The 16,801-nt window shown below is 43.4% G+C and overlaps 1 protein-coding gene across 5 annotated transcripts in view; it reads right to left on the bottom strand.

The window, feature by feature from the left end:
* Window positions 1-623: 623 nt before the first annotated feature.
* RCL1 (RNA terminal phosphate cyclase like 1) overlaps window positions 624-16,801 on the bottom strand; it is a 63,775-nt gene continuing 47,597 nt past the window's right edge. For all 5 annotated transcript variants that reach the window (XM_040242894.1, XM_040242970.1, XM_040243045.1 and 2 more), the window contains 3 exons: window positions 16,206-16,362; window positions 12,245-12,348; window positions 624-1,395 (listed from right to left, as the gene is read on the bottom strand). In XM_040242894.1, coding sequence (XP_040098828.1) covers window positions 1,245-1,395; window positions 12,245-12,348; window positions 16,206-16,362 — 412 coding nt within the window. In that variant the 3' untranslated portion in view covers window positions 624-1,244. The remainder of the gene's footprint in view (window positions 1,396-12,244; window positions 12,349-16,205; window positions 16,363-16,801) is intronic.

Below are 16,801 nucleotides of genomic sequence, written 5' to 3' on the forward strand. Positions count from 1 at the left end.
AGCTATTTCCCCTACCACCGATAACTCTGAACCCCCTATACACACCACTTGTAGCCTCTACTAGCAGCAGGTACAATCGCCACAAGTCCTGAGTGTTCCTGCACATTCCTGCTGGGGAGGCTTTTATCCTGGCCCTTTCCTATCACGTGTTCACAGCAAGCAGTCTTGAGAGGTGAAGTAATGTCCCTATCTGGAATAAAGAGCAGGCTTGTAAGAGGTGGAGTTCTCACATGTGCATGCTCCTTGCCTGTGATGCAAACCACCAGTGTGCATGGCATACCTGCAGACTCTCCACATCTTGTGGGACTTGGAGAAAGAAACCAGTAGAGCTCATGCTGCTTCCCGTGCTCTGAGTAATAAAGCTTTTCGTCTATGACATGAGATTTTCATGTTTTCTGTTAGCATCCGTGAAACAGTAATAATCTAACTTACTAGCTTGCAAGTAGCATAAAACTCCAGACTCTGATACTTAGCTCTTGAAATCAGGAGAGCTAATATCTCTATATTATCAAATTTCAAAAGGAATAAAATATCCTTTTTGAATTTCTCTTGTGGGGATAATCAAATCTACATCACTGGGCTATTGGGAGAATTAAATGAGAACATGCATAGCACACCCGAGATATAGAAAATATTCAATAACTTTAGTTGGATCCTTGCACTCCCTAGTCATTCATTCCCTTAATATCCACATACAATGAACCAGATGGGGAGCAGTGTATCTCCAAGATAGTAGTCCATTCAGAAGACAAGGGGTAAAAAGGTCTAACACACCAATTTCTGACATTTGCATTACATGGCATTATTCATAAAGGGCTTCCACTCATAGTACCTCATTTAATCCCTGCACAGAAACCAATATTCAGGGGGGTCAGTCCTTGCAGAAGGAACTGTAACAAACTCCAAAGGTCTGGAAAATAGCCATATGGCGGAAGCCCAGGGATGTGGGGTCAGGAAGCAGTGCTAAAACGCAGCTGTGATGCTGTAGCAGTCCAGTTGGGTCCCGAAGGCACACCCTTCATCCAGGTAAGCCGAGGGAGCTCCTGTTTTGACTGGGCCTCCTGAGGAATGTCTGCCCTGGAGAAATGGCTGAAAACCACAAGGTAGAGAGATGTCCTTTGTTCAGATATCCTGATTGTTTTCAAATGGGAAGCTGGAAAGTCCTGGATGAATCTGGTCCCTTTGGTTCCCTGGCAGCTTCTGCGTTGTCTAGAAGCCTTTGGGCCTTTCATCGTCTGACAATGTCACTTGAGGGTCTTGCTAAGGTTGGAGAAGCCAATGCCAACACAAGTCATCAGCACTTTATCCCCTCCCTTGAGTTCTTCACCACATGGTTTGGTTTCGATTTTAAACATAATCTGGAAAAAGCTCTTCAAATGCCGCAAAAATTCTATCCTAAAAAATAAAAATTAAAATTAAAAAAAAGGGAGGGGGTAAAAAAAGGAGGGAAAAATGAAAGAGGAATTTGATTTCACAAAAATTCTCCTCCTCTGCCAACCTAGAACTGAATTTCCCGGATCAGGAGAAAAGATTGAAATTAAGAAATTCTCATCAAAGCCGATTAAATAGCATTTATTTACAGCCTGCTAGATTCCAAAGATGATTTTAGACAGCTTGCAGAGATGCACACTAGACAAACTCAGTAAATAAATGAAAAGTAGGGAGGTTACTCCTACAAGCACATTAGAGTAGACAGGGATATGGCATTAATCTTCAAGTGATTCATACAGAGAAACACATGCTTTGATGATTCACAGTATCATGAAGCTAAAACCAAGCAGAGTGACTGCTGCCGATGTTGAAAGAGAGAAGCTGCCCTCTCCACTGTTTGATCTTGACAGGTCCTTCATTCATTCAATAAATATTTACAGAGTGCCTACTATAGGCAAGGCACTGTCCTTGGTGCTGGAGACATTGCCGTCAACCAAAATTCCCTTCTCATGAAGCTTTCAGGCTAGTGGAGCAGACAACATAAATATCCTTGAAATATATATATATACACTTTCTCCATAATCAGAAATTTAAATAAACAAGGTAAATGAGAAGGAAATGTAGGTATAAAATATTTGTGTGAATATGGCAGAAAAAGTGAAAATGTTAGTCTCTCAATCATGTCCAACTCTGCAAGTTCATGGCCGATAGCCCGCCAGGCTCCTCTGTCCGTGGAATTCTCTTGGCAAGAATACTGGAATGGGTAGCTATTCCCTTCTCCAGGGGACCTTCCCAACCCAGGGATCAAACCTGGGTCTCACCCATTGTGGGCAGATCCTTTACCCTCTGAACCACCCAGGAAACCCCATATAGAGCAGAAGGCAATAACGAAGGTGACCAGGGAAGTGCTCACAGTCAACATGGAGAGGAGTTCCAAGGAGCTCTCTCTTGCCATCTCCCGCAAGACAGAGTGATGGCTTCACCCCAAGAACACTGTGGGAGCAACAATTCTGTGCAAGGACCCCGGTTCAGGTATGCAGCCTTCTACTGGTCTGGCCTAGCAGATCCGGCATCACTCCAGCAGACTGGTCGTAGCACTGACCATAGTTCACTCAACAAGCAACTTCCTGAAGGTTTCAACCAACTGGCAATTGGTGAAGAGAAAATGTCCATGTTGGAAAGCCCAGAAATACAGGCCACACGTCCCCCTCCACCCTGAACCAGGCCTTGTCTCCCCGGGTAATTCCTCATCCCTGGTGACTCTTACCAGCCCAATTTGGGAAACTCTGGTTTAGTTAAGAACAGACAGTCTGCACGTCTTTCATGAAGTACTTCAGCAACCTTGCGTTGTGCTGCCTCCTAATCAAACTGTCCAAACACTCGCCACCCAGAATGTATGTGAAATCACACCAGGAGCTTTCAAAATACTGATCCTGACATGTAGGACCAATGGAACAGAACTGAGAGTCAAGAATTGAGCCCACACATTTATGGCCAACTAATTTTCTAAAAGGTGCCAAGGTAATTCAATGAGGAAAGAATAATCTCAACAAATGGTGTTGTAACAACTTCACACACAGAAAGATGAAGCTAGACCCTTTCATCATATCACACACAAAAATTCACTCAAAACAGATCAAAGACCTGCATGCAAGAGCTAAAGCTATGAAACTCACAGAATAAAACATAAGTGAATATCTTTATAATCTTGGGTTAAGCAATGATTTCTTACATACAGAATCAAAAGCAGAGTGATAAAAGAAAAAACAGATATACACTGAACTGCATCAACATTAAAATCTTGTCTGGACATTAATAAGAAAGTAGAAAGACAATATCCAGAAAGGGAGAAAATGTTTGCAAATCATTTAATTCATAAGGGTCTGGTGTCTAGAACATATAAAGAACTCTTACAACTCAATAATAAAAAACCAAATAACCTAATTTTAAAATGAGCAAAGGATCTGAATAAAAATTTCTAAAGAAGATATGCATACAGCATTAAGCATGTGAAACTCAACATTAGTTATTACAGAAACACAAATAAAAATCACTATGACATACCACTTCACAAACCAACAGAAAGGCTGAAAAAAACAAGGTAATAACAAAAGTATGGGTGAGGATATGAAGAAACTGAACTTTTAAACACTGCTAGTAGATATGTAAAATGGTACCACCACTGTGGAAAACAGTCTGGCAGTTTCTCAAAATGTGAAACAAGGAGTCAGTTGTTTCATCCTGCAGTTCCATTCAGGTATATACACAAGAAAAATGAAAACATATATCCAGACAAAAACTTGTACACAGCATTAATTCATAACAGTCAAAAAGTACAAACAACCTAAATGCCTATCAACTGATGAATAGACAAACAAATTGTGGTTTATGGAATATTATTCAGCCATAAAAAGGAATGAAGTATTGATATATGTGATAATATGAATGAACCTTGAAAACATTTTGTTCAGTGAAACAAGCCAGTCACAGAGAATCACATATTGTTTATGTCTATATGAATTGGACAGAACAAACAAATCTATTACAGCAGCAGAAAGCAGATTAGGAGTTGCCTGGGGCTGCAAAGGTAGGATGAGAAGAATTGGGAATAACTGTAAATAGGCAAGACTTTCGTTCTGGGGTGGTGAAAATGTTCTAAAATTAGACTGTAGTTACATTTATATATCTCTGTGAATAAACTAAAAACCCACTAAATTGTACATTTTAAATAAGCTGTGTGGTATGCGAATTATATCTCAATAAAGCTGGTTACAGGACTGGAAAGGTCAGTTTTCATTCCAATCCCAAAGAAAGGCAATGCCAAAGAATGCTCACACTACTGCACAATTGCACTCATCTCACACACTAGTAAAGTAATGCTCAAAATTCTCCAAGCCAGGCTTCAGCAATACATGAACCATAAACCAAGATGTTCAAGCTGGTTTTAGAAAAGGCCAAATGGTCAACATCCACTGGATCATCAAAAAAGCTAGAGAGTTCCAGAAAAACATCTATTTCTGCTTTGTTGACTATGCCAAAGCCTTTGACTGTGTGGATCACAAAACTGTGGAAAATTCTGAAAGAGATGGGCATACCAGCCCACCTCACCTGCCTCTTGAGAAACCTGTATGCAGGTCAGGAAGCAACAGTTAGAACTGGACATGGAACAACAGACTGGTTCCAAATAAGAAAAGGAGTACATCAAGCCTGTATATCGTCACCCTGCTTCTTTAACTTATATGCAGAATATATCATGAGAAATGATGTGCTGAAGGAAACACAAACTGAAATCAAGATTTCCAGGAGAAATATCAATAACTTCAGATATACAGATGACACCACCCTTATGGCAGAAAGTGAAGAGGAACTAAAGAGCCTCTTGATGAAAGCGAAAGAGAAGAGTGAAAAAGTTGGCTTAAAGCTCAACATTCAAAAAACTAAGATCATGGCATCCGGTCCCATCACTTCGTGGCAAATAGATGGGGAAACAGTGGAAACAGTGGCTGACTTTATTTTTCTGGGCTCCAAAATCACTGCAGATGGTGATTGCAGCCATGAAATTAAAAGATGCTTACTCCTTGGAAGGAAAGTTATCATCAACCTAGAGAGCATATTAAAAAACAGAGACATTACTTTGTCAACAAAGGTCCGTCTAATCAAGGCTATGGTTTTTCCAGTAGTCATATATGGATGTGAGAGTTGGACTATAAAGAAAGCTGAGTGCCAAAGAATTGATGCTTTTGAAATGTGGTGCTGGAGAAGACTCTTGAGAGTCCCTTGGACTGCAAGGAGATCCAGCCAGTTCATCCTAAAGCAGATCAGTCCTGGGTGTTCACTGGAAGGACTGATGTTGAAGCTGAAACTCCAATACTTTGGCCACCTGATGCGAAGAGCTGACTCTGGAAAAGACCCTGATGCTGGGAGGGATTGGGGGCAGAAGGAGAAGGGGATGACAGAGGATGAGATGGTTGGATGGCATCACCTACTCGATGAACATGTGTTTGGGTGAACTCCAGGAGTTGGTGATGGACAGGGAGGCCTGGTGTGCTGCGGTTCATGGGGTTGCAAAGAGTCAGACACAACTGAGGGACTAAAGTGAACTGAACTGAAAGCTGGTTAAAATTTTGTGAAGTTAAGAAAAAAAAGAACTGATCCTTGGCTCCCATCCTCACATGGTATTCCAAGCTAAGTCTAAAGTCTATTGTATTTTCCACCATCTCCTACCCCTCTGTCCTCATTAATCTAGACAAAAGAGGGAAAAGGCAAAAAGGGGAAAAGCAAGCCTGAACAATTGCATATCCTTTCTGCTTGAGACAGGGGTTACAGAACGGAACAGTAACCACCCTGGACAGCAGGGTGATGCGTGCACACTCATAGAATAATTCCTCACTCCTTTGCTCTCTCTTCCACCTTAAATCGTGCTATTTCATTTCCATCTTAGCAGCAGCAGCAGCAGCATTCTTCCCCTGCTGGCTTTCCCATTTTACTGCTAAGTCACTTCAGTCGTGTCCAACTCTGTGCGACCCCATAAACTGCAGCCCACCAGGCTTCCCTGTCCCTGGGATTCTCCAGGCAAGAACACTGGAGTGGGTTGCCATTTCCTTCTCCAATGCATGAAAGTGAAAAGTGAAAGTGAAGTCGCTCAGTCGTGTCCGACTCTTGGCGACCCCATGGACTGCAGCCTACCAGGCTGCTCCACCCATGGGATTTTCCAGGCAAGAGTACTGCAGTGGGCTGCCATTGCCTTCTCCATCCCATTTTACTAACCAATTGAAATTTTCAGATTTTTGCTCTCTGTCCCAGCCTTACAACCGCCTCAACCCTGCCCTAGGGAAAAAAGAAAACAAAGACATCAAAGCCACAGATAAATAGTCCACATCTGTGGGCAAAGCTTCCAGCTGGCAGTAATGAAGAAAAAGCCAGCCATCTCACCCACTCGTCTACATTCTAAGAAGCAAACAGCCTGTTCTCTCTTGCTGCAGCCTCGGTTCTCACACAGGCCCGAAAGCCTCCCCAGGCTACTTCATTCTTCTACCTGAATTGCTCAACTGTGCTAGAAAAACCAGACACCCTCCCCATCTGGCAGAATTCCTAAGAGGCCACAGCCTGCTTCTGATCTCTTGGAGAAAGAGGGCAGAAACACAGGCTTGAGTGTGCAGGCCTGCATAGTTGCATGGGGTATTTGTAGCCTTTGGAAGTGTTTGAAAAAGCAAAGTCGGTTCCACTTCTTACATAATGTTCTGCCAACCCTCCAGCCAGTCTGAAGAAGACTGTGTAAAGGCTGGATTAAGGTATGTCTTATGATCCCCTTCCCCTCCAGCCTCATTATCCCTAAGTCGCTTGCTGCTTGGGATAGCAAAATGCAAATATAGCTTTTTTTTGCTATGAGAAATAACCTCAGACAATATGGAATCCTAACAGTCTCCTTAAGAAAATCAAACAGAATAAATTCACCCAACTCTACATGCAGTTGAACAAAGTCACCTTCAGGGCCGGCCCACATCCTCCTCCACAGCCCCACAGCTCAGCATGGCCACAGCCACATGTTGGCCCCTAAGGCACCACTCCCCTTTCCTTCCCTTCCAAACACCATACAATAGACCCACACCTCCTAGATATACAGACCAGCCACAGAGCCAGGCAGAAGAGGTACCCAGGGGATACGGAGGACAGCCCTGCTCCTCTACAGATAACCCCCACATGGTGTGACTGGCAGCTTCTCAGATTAACCATTTTAGGCAAATGGGACTATGCAACTCCTGTGTGGAGAATTTAAATCCTGACTCAGAGAAGTATCCAGAGTGAGCTTCCCCCACCCCAGAACAAAGTGATTTATATATATAAACAGGCTCCAGTGCATCTGACAAGCAGGTTTCAGAGACTCCTAGAGCACAGAGGTAATTTTTCCCGGGTATTTTCCAAGAGCAGCTTGTTCCCACCACCACTACTGGTCAGCAGGTGAAGGCCACTGGGCTCTCAGTCATCTGCCCATTTGCCAGGTTGCCTGGCACTGCCCCTAAAATACAGCTCTTCCTAGCAGGTCCCCTCTAAAGCCTGCTAGAGCATGGCAGTGAGAGCAGTCACAGTGAGCTCCCTCCGGCAGCTCCACAGACCGAACCATGCCAGAGGGTCCTGCTTCCTGCTCCACCAAGCCACTCAGACTCTGGGCTCTAAGGAGTTGATCTGCAAGCTGAGGGGTGGGAAGAGAATCTGCTCACTGGGGCCCCCTGAAGTCGCTACACGCACGGCAGCTTTTAGATGTATTGGGGGTACTTCTTCTGCCAAAGAGCAACTTTCCCAAAGCCCCACTGACCTCTGCTCCAGGAATGAAGTTATTAAACTCCATTATAAGGCAACAGGAAACAAGAGAGCCAGGTAGGCTGCACTCTCATGAGATGGGGGCCCCAGGCCAAGTTCAGCCAACAACTAACTATGAGCAGGTGACCTCTTTTTCATCTGAAAAGTAAGGATATCACTTGTTTTTACCATATTCCAAATGTGTTCTGCGGCTCAGAGTATAGTAAGTTGGCAGGGCTTTGCAGCATTTAAACCACTCCCAAGATGTAAATACAGCGGCAAGTGTTGTGCTGGCTCCTAGAGAGCAATTAGGCAACAAACCCAAAAAACAGCAGGCTCGACCAGCAGCTCCCAGTACTCCTGTGCATCTCTCGCCTTGATCCTCACATCGCTGTGCTACATGCTGGGTGAGCCAACGACGCCCATCAGTCAGCGTCTGACAAGGACGCTCACTCCCCAGCACTGCAAAAATAGTATAAAGACATCAGTTATTAAAACTGGCATAAAACAAAGTGACATGGTTTACTTTAGACTTCCAAAGAAAGACAGAAGGAAATTATCTTATGACAATTTGAAACAAGGACTCTGAGAAGATATAGCATGGCACCCTTGCCCAGGCAGGGAGGTACCTGGAGTCCAATAACATGTATGAATCCCAGCTCTACTGAAGAGCACAGTGGGTCAGGGACAGGATGTCAGAGTTCAAAAACCTCAGCTGCTGACTGTGAGTGACCCTGGGCATGTGACTCAACCTGTGTCTCAGTCCCCTCACTTATAAAATAGAGTGTGCAACAGTACCTGTCTTTATCTAAACCCTTGTGGGGTTATCGTGAAACCTGAACGAGTTCGTATTTGTAAAGCAAGTAAAACAACACCTGGTAAATGTTGTTAAATAAACTTACAGAATTCTTGGGAATAGTAAGTAAAATATGTGTAATCTGTTTATTAATGTGACTAAAGGAAGCTAAGTCATACATTTTAAAAATTAGTGGACGCAGATCTAGAGATAGACAATTTACAGCTGATTTCAGGCCTGAGATCACCCAAAGCAACTCCTCCTGGCCTTCAAAATAACCTAAACAGGAGACTGGACTTCCCTGTGCGTCGAGCACTGATGGAGCTTCACCAGGCATGCTGTTTGGAGTGCTCAGTGCCCAATCTCGTCTAAAAGCCTCACTCCACCTCCACAAGCCCATGACTTCAGGACCGATGACTATCTCTATGGGTGAGACTGAGGCTCAGAGATGCCAAGGACCTTGTCCAGAGTCTCCCAGTGCTGCAAGGTACAGCCAGAACTGAAATCCAGATAGGCTGGGCTCCAATACCAGTGCACTGGAAGAACACAGAGAACTGTAGTCGCTGCAGTTTCCGATCATAAACATTTTCTAAAAGCGCTAATTAAGACGCTCATTGATATGTAACCATAATTTTAAATGAAGTACAAACTGTCCCTAAACTGTAAAACTAAGCTTTTTGAAGGGAACGTAGAATCACCATTACCAATTGTAAACCACCCAGAACTCCACAAACTGAAAAGAAATAAGATTCTTCACATTACCACCATGTCATCCAATACTATTTCATTTTACTAGGGGAAAAAAAAAAATCTCTGGCTTTCCTAAAGAATTTCATACCTATTGACTTACTTTCTCAAGTAACACAGAAAATCATTACCAGTCACATCCTGCAATAAGAGAAAAGATGAAAGTAGAAAAACAAGGGACCCTTATTTTCCAGAAAGGGTTTTTGAAAGCAACACTGCTGGAAAAAAACTATCCTGCCTGATCCCAGTGCTCTGTAAATACATTTTTAAAATTATTTATACAAATCAAAATGTGAAAACTGCCAGAAGAAATACATTTCTTTAAACCAAGGAGGATCTTGCTTCTGATTTTCTTTAGAAATCTGAGGTTACAGAAAGCAGATTTTTATTATTTTAACCTCACATAAAAATAAGTGTGATAGTTTGGTCTCCAAAGTTCCTGAATCCAACTAGGATAAGCTGTCCCCTCATGCCATCTACCTGACAGTGGATTCTGTCCTTTTCACCATTAACGTAATGTAAGTAAGTAATGCCTGTATGTAAACAGGTGATGATAACTTTGTCTGCCCTGCAGCTCATGTATTTCTTCCCACCTTTGCCCTGCAGCTCATGTATTTCTTCCCACCTTTGCCCTGCATCACTTTGGGCTTCTGGAGCTTTCCATGATGATTAAGGGAAGAAGGGTCCCAAATAGCAACAGTTTTCAAAAAAACACCCCCTCCCACCACCACTTCATGCTAGTTTACTGAAAGATGAGAGGCTGCCCTTTCCAAGCCCCTGGCCACTCCTCTTGCAGGACGCCCTGGGAGGCGGGTAACCCAGAGGAACATTTCCTGCGAGCTCCAGGCCCAAGGCTCAAAACATAAAATTTTGCAATTTGTCCCACTTCTGTAAAGCTCCATTCAGAGCAGACTACTTTGTTTTCCAGGAGATGTGTAATTTTAGGCAAGGTTTCTGGAAGACAAGACACTGCAATTAATGTTTAGTGAGGGAGTGTATCAAGGACACAGGAACTTTAAGAAATGTCCAGTCACATCTTCACCATCTCCACAGAGTTTGCTGACTTAAAAAGACTATACAAGGCTCTGTAGCAAACTGAAAAAAATAAAACTCTAAAAGCGAGAGAAAAAAAAGTGTCAAGGAAAAATAAAAATATACATTCCATTTTTCACATAATGTTCTGCCAAACCCCATGCCCCATGACCACACACATTTCTAGACGCTGCCTCAGGCTGGGTGAGCGGCCAGGCCCCGAAACCAAGGCTGGGAAAGCAGCAGCGATGAGACTGGCTAAGAAGCTGGAGTGGGCTGTGGTGGTCACACAGCTGCCAGTCACTTCCAGCAAATCATCACCGGAAAGCCAATCTCTGCACTTCGGGTGCTGTGCTAACTGTAAAGTCTCTCTCAGCAATGTTGATTCCTCATGTCAGCATGTCATTTAGGATTAGTCAATTTCAGATTTCCTGTCCTGTGAAACATTTACTTTACACAAGTTATCAGGAGATAATGTGGTTCTCACCAGTTTCCTGCTTATCTGTCTTTCCACACTGCTAACAGAATGTATTCTCTTCCATTTCCTTGTTTCAGAGAGCCTTCTACCATCAATTTACAGGAAAAAAAAAAAAGCCTCCAGAAGAATCTTCTGGTCTCTGCCCACAGCACCATGGTCCAGTGGTGCACCAGCCCCTCTGCAGTGCACTTCCCTTCTCAACGTGATGGCACCACCATTCTTCAGTTATCACAGTACTGTACCTTTCAGATATACAGCATCGGTACCATGATAACCGAAAAAGGACAGTTCAGTCTCATATCTACCTGAATATTCCCTTGCACCCAAGGCCCACTCCTCCCAAGCTACCCACCCGTAGGTGGCTACAGAACGATCTTCAAGTACACAGACACATGTACAGATATCAGTGCTCAAAGGGGCTGTTCACAGCAACCTCACTTATTTTCAGTAATGTTTTTTTTCACTGTGCTGTTTAGAATTCAAGTCTTCTGAGGATCTGCTCTTTTTGGATCTCCTACTTTAATAACCCAGCAGTCAACTTCTGATAACAACCCCTTGGCCTCAAACTCACTTCTGCATTTCCCTGCTAGTCCAGTGGTGTTACTATGAACTTTGTCTTTTGAACAAAAAGGCAGTCCTTTTTCCTATAGCTAGAGAAAAGAGGAATGTTGATATATGGCAAAACCAATACCATATTGTAAAGTAATTAACCTCCAATTAAAATAAATAAATTAAAAAAAATAATAATAATTTCATGACTGCAGTCACCATCTGCAGTGATCCTGGAGCCCAGAAAAATAGTCTATCATTGTTTCAAAAAAATAAATAAATAAAATAAAAATTAACAACACCCAAGCTATATATAATAGTATACCTCCAAAATGGAAATAAGGTCTAAAGCACAGACACAACTGTCAAATACTTATCACACAGCTTTAAGGACATGGGCGTGACAGATGGACAGGAAGAAACTGCAGGAAAGAAAAGAAGGCCGAATCCTTGAGACACCAGATGAAAATGACAACCTCTAGCTCATTTATGGATTAGTACAATCAAGTGTCCAGGACAGTGAACAGGACAGTGTTCAACATAACACTTTTGTGGTTTTGTGCAACTGGAGGACAGAAGTGAAGTGAAAGTCGCTCAGTCATGTCCGACTCTGCGACTGTCCATAGAATTCTCCAGACCAGAATACTGGAGTAGGTAGCCTTTCCCTTCTCCAGGGGACCTTTCCAACCCAGGGACTGAATCCAGATCTCCCGCACTGCAGGCGGATTCTTTACCAGCTGAGCCACAAGGGAAGCCTAAGAAAGTGGAGTGGGTAGCCTATCCCTTCTCCAGGGGGTTCTTCCTGACCCAGGAATAGAACCGAGGTCTCCCACATTGCAGGCAGATTCCTTACAAACTGAGCTATCAGGGAACAGAAGTGGACAGCATGAGGAGGCTGAAAGAAAACAACTCACGTGTAGGGAGAGAGTGGTCCGAGCAGGACTTTGGAAACATCCTGCTGTCCAAGGGTCATGAGTAATAGAGCCAGGCTCTGGTTGGTCGAGTCCACGCATCCACCCTGTAAATAAAAACACTTTAAAGATTAATATTGTACCAATCAGATAATGGAAAACCAATCAAACAGAGGGAGGAAAAAAAAGACACAGATGCCCAGAGCAGACACACAGAAGAGCAGGCTGCAAAGTTCAAGCAATAATAAAACTGAGTAAGGGTTTTTTAAAGAGTTATCCTCATATTAACAACTGTAGGGGGTTAAACTAACAGTTAATCAAAATAATTCTAAGAGTTGAGACTATCAGAATCAACAGACATTGAAGTTCACTGAGGTATATCTAAGGAAAAATGAAACTTTCCCTTCGTAATTAAACCCATAGCAGGACATATAAGCAAAAAGGCATAATCATTCATAGGCAAAGCACAGGTAATTAACACGGGTTAAGTGAATGACATTTTTACTCATTAATATCTTTCAGAGAACACCACCGTTAATCTGACATGAAAGGACCCTTCCCTTTCAAAGGTCTTACCTGAAACACTTATTTAATTATATTCAGAAACTCCATGCCATGTCCCATTAGATTCCCCTCTTCAGCTCCTCCTGTGTGCCTTAGAACTGGAGAACCTCCCAAATCCAGTCCCTCCACTCTTACTATTTATGCATTATCTTTCATTTTCCCTGTTCCTTCAAATCAAGAAGCAGAACAGAATTCTTTTCAAAAATTTCTCCTGAAGTATAACTGCTGTGGTTGCCTTTCTTTTCTCATTCTTGAATTTCTCAACCACTTTAGCCATTCTTACACTTGACGTGTGCATTCCTGCTGTTTCCATTCGTGCTTTAAACAGTGTCTTTACTTCAGATCATTCTTTCTGGGATAACTTTATTTAAAACAATTTATTTAGCCAGTTAGATAGCTATATTTATTCATTTATTGGCTGCACTGGGTCTTAGTTGCAGCATGCGGTATCCTTAGTTGCAGCATGCGGTATCCTTAGTTGCAGCATGCAAACTCTTAGCTGCAACACATGGGCTCTAGTTCTCTGACTAGTGATTGAACCTGGGCCCCTTGTTGGGAGGATGGAGTCTTAGCCACTGGACAACTTCCCTTGTTCCTAAAATAATTTAAACTTGCATTGTAAATAGTGAAAGCAGGATGACATCAACATATTTTGCACACATCACAAGAAATCTAGTTTTTAACCATGAAATCTAGTTTTTAATCATCGTTCAAGGCTAGAATCTCCCAGACTTTGAATAGGTTAGGTGGTTGCCTACTGCTGCTTATGTGAGCACATCTCTCTCCTTTTTCAACGTGTGCAGGGTAGGAAGTAAGTCAATTCCCTGATACAGACACTCATTCTCTGCTGTTAAGACTTCCTACAATGGAGTAAGAAAATCAGGAAGTGGATCCTCCAGCCAGGCTTTATGAAAATCTGCTCTTCTTAAATCTACCTGAGTTGATAAAGGACAATATTTATCTCCTTTAGCAAATTTTAGAACAAGAGTTATAGCACATATATTTCCATCTAAAAGGAAAACCTGACCCCATGGAGAATATATGGACCAACAACACTATTTCTGTTTTACAGAACTCACTCGTTTCATAAAATTAAAACTGTTCTCTTTAGTCTCTGCTTCCTATCACTATAGTGCTATTCTGCCATTCTCAACTGATTTTTATTTATTTTACTAATTTATTTCTTTTTGGCGGCACTGCGTCTTCACTGCCGTTTGTGCAGGCTTTCTGTAGTTGCAGCTAGCCGGGGCTTTTCTTCCTTGCGGTGCGAGGGCTTCTCACTGGAGTGGCTTCTCTTGTTGAGGAGCACAGTTTCTAGAGCACAGGCGTACTGTAGTTGTGGCACATGGGCTTAGTTATTCCGAGGCACATGGTTTCTTCCTGGACCAGGGATCGAACCCGTGTCCCCTGCATGAGCAGGCAGATTCTTACCCACTAGGCCACTAGGGAAGTCCCTCGACTGATTTTTATTATGTGCTGGACCAACACTTCACTGCAATAAATATATTAGGGTCTGTGTACAGGACACCATGGAGGGAGTGGTGGGGCCACTCCAAAAGCAGAAGATACAATCCTTATGCCAAGTAGCTTCAGTCTCACTATAAAGATGAGATATGTATGAGCAGGAACCAGTAACAGTTCAAGGTGAAGATGAAGCTATGCTGTTGAGGGCACCAGGACTCCCAAGGTGGTGGGGTAGGGGTAGTCATACCAGAGAGAGGCTTTGTGGAGGTGGGGATTTGAGCTGGCCCTGGAGTGATGAGCAGGATTTGGAGAGGGAAGAAGAACAGGAGGATGGGGGAAAACATGACCCAGGGCCAGTGAGGAACAGCCAGGAGGCCAGCCTGAAAGTGGCTGAGTGCCTTCTGAGGAGAACTGTGAAACTGCAGGGACAAGGCGGAGCAGGGAGGCTAAGGCACGGCTTTTCTCAATGGGTCAAGGGTTTTGATTTTATCCTGGGAAAGTGAGAAGCTGGTGAAGGTCTCTGAGCACAGGAGTAACAAGATCAGATCACTGTTTTAGGGGGGAATATTTAGACTGAAGAGGATGTTGGAGAGAATGTGGAAAGGATTTCCTCTCAGCAAGAAGGGAAAGCCAGTACGTCTAATCAGAGGAGGTTGGTGTGGAAGGGAAGAGGGTAGTAGATCGTGCCAGAGAGATGGATAGGCTAGGGTAGTTCCAGAAAGTCTGGAATGGAATCAAGAGGGCTTGGTAACTAATGAGACATAAATGGAACAAGAAGAATTAGATCAGAGGATTAAAACTTTGGTAAAAATAAATGGTACCAAAGGAGATGGATTTTTATTACTTATTTAAACCATGTCACATCACAGACTTACAAAGAATTATTATAAAAACAAGAAGCATCTTGATCCTTTTTAGCAATTAAAGATCACAGACCCACACAAAAGAAGTTTTCTTAATGATTTAAAACAAAAAAACGCAGTCCAGCCACAATTAAATGGCTTAAGGTAGAATTTAACTAGAGTAAAAAAAAAATAATAACCTAATCCAGATTGCATGTTTTCTGTCTTGCGGACTGGTAGACTGTGCTTTCACCCTAAGGCTTATAATCTGCCATTTATGGAGATATAAAACCCACATTCCAGCTGTGCCTGTGGGCTCCCACTGGGCTGTTCTATAATGAGATACATCCACTTCTCCCAGGCCCACTGGAAAGAGACAGGAGCGTTGATGAATGTCTAAGCAAAATGACCAGCGGTGCAGGCTTATCTTCAGCATCCTGTCACCTTTTCTTTGTCTCACCTTCCCAAGTCCCTACTATGCTCTGACACAGGCCTGCCTTCCTTAGACAGTCATCAACGCTCCCAAACACTGAGCAAAGTTGAGCCTATTACACTGTTTTTTATCTGAATTAACTCTCACATAGAAATCCAGCTTTCCACTTTCTCTTGAAAAATCTGAGAACGAGCCGTCACCCATGCTGTGGCAACGACTCGGGGGCTGAGAGAAGGTCCCTGCTCTGGGCAGGGCAGTGCGTGCCCTTCAGTTGGCCAGTCGCTGCCTAACCTGCTTCATTTTTCATCCCCTCCCTTGTGCATGACTCTGTTCTAGTTCTCTCCCCTCCCGATTGTTAAAACTTACCTGCTGTTTGTATCAAACCAATGGGGCTGAGTCTCTGTTCACTGCTGCTGCTGCTGCTAAGTCGCTTCAGTCGTGTCCAACTCTGTGCGACCCCATAGATGGCAGCCCACCAGGCTCCACTGTCACTGACTAGTTAGCTAACCCACTAAGCTAGTTAATGCTGAACTGTCTAAAGGGTAGGAAGAGGTTAACTCCTTGACTGAAGCCCTTAAAGAGAAAGAAAGTTGCTAATGAAGAAACATGGGAACTGCTTCCAGGTGCTCCTCTCCCAGACCTGCAGAAGCTGAGGACATACCCGGTAGATCTCTTCGAGCAGCAGCCTGGCACAGTTCCTGCCGAGATCTTCAGGCAGCATCGCTGCGCCCTGGCCCTGGGGGTTGGAAGCCAGCTCAGCACTGAGAAAAGTGCCATTGGTGGTCTCGGCAACCAGGGACAGCCCAAAGCCTGGAGACCTGGAGGTTCAAAGGCACAGACACTGAGTAGCGTATGAAGCAGGGTTTGCATGCATTCACCAGTCAAAAGAGAAGACAAACATCCTTTTGATGGCACTCTGTCTGGTTATATTAGGCCTTATTAGAGTTCCTAGCAGCTCACACTGGGAATACACATGACTCAGTGAGGGCACACACATGGCGAAACCACTGCTTTCCCTTTCAGCCCTCCCTTCCCCGACACCGTACACTGTGAGAGTTTGTAACACTCCACATGTACAGCCACCCTAACAGCTACCAGATATTGAGTTCTACTCTCAGCCAGTTTCTGAGCTAGGGGCCTGACATGACTCTGCAGAGTAAATATTACCATCCCACCTTAGAACGGAGGAAATGGACAAATCAAGCAACCAGCATCAAGTCCACATGGCCAGAAAGAGACTGATATGCATTTCAAACA

Source organism: Oryx dammah, unplaced genomic scaffold (genome assembly GCF_014754425.2).
Source record: "Oryx dammah isolate SB20612 unplaced genomic scaffold, SCBI_Odam_1.1 HiC_scaffold_1, whole genome shotgun sequence".
NCBI classification, from domain to species: domain Eukaryota; kingdom Metazoa; phylum Chordata; class Mammalia; order Artiodactyla; family Bovidae; genus Oryx; species Oryx dammah.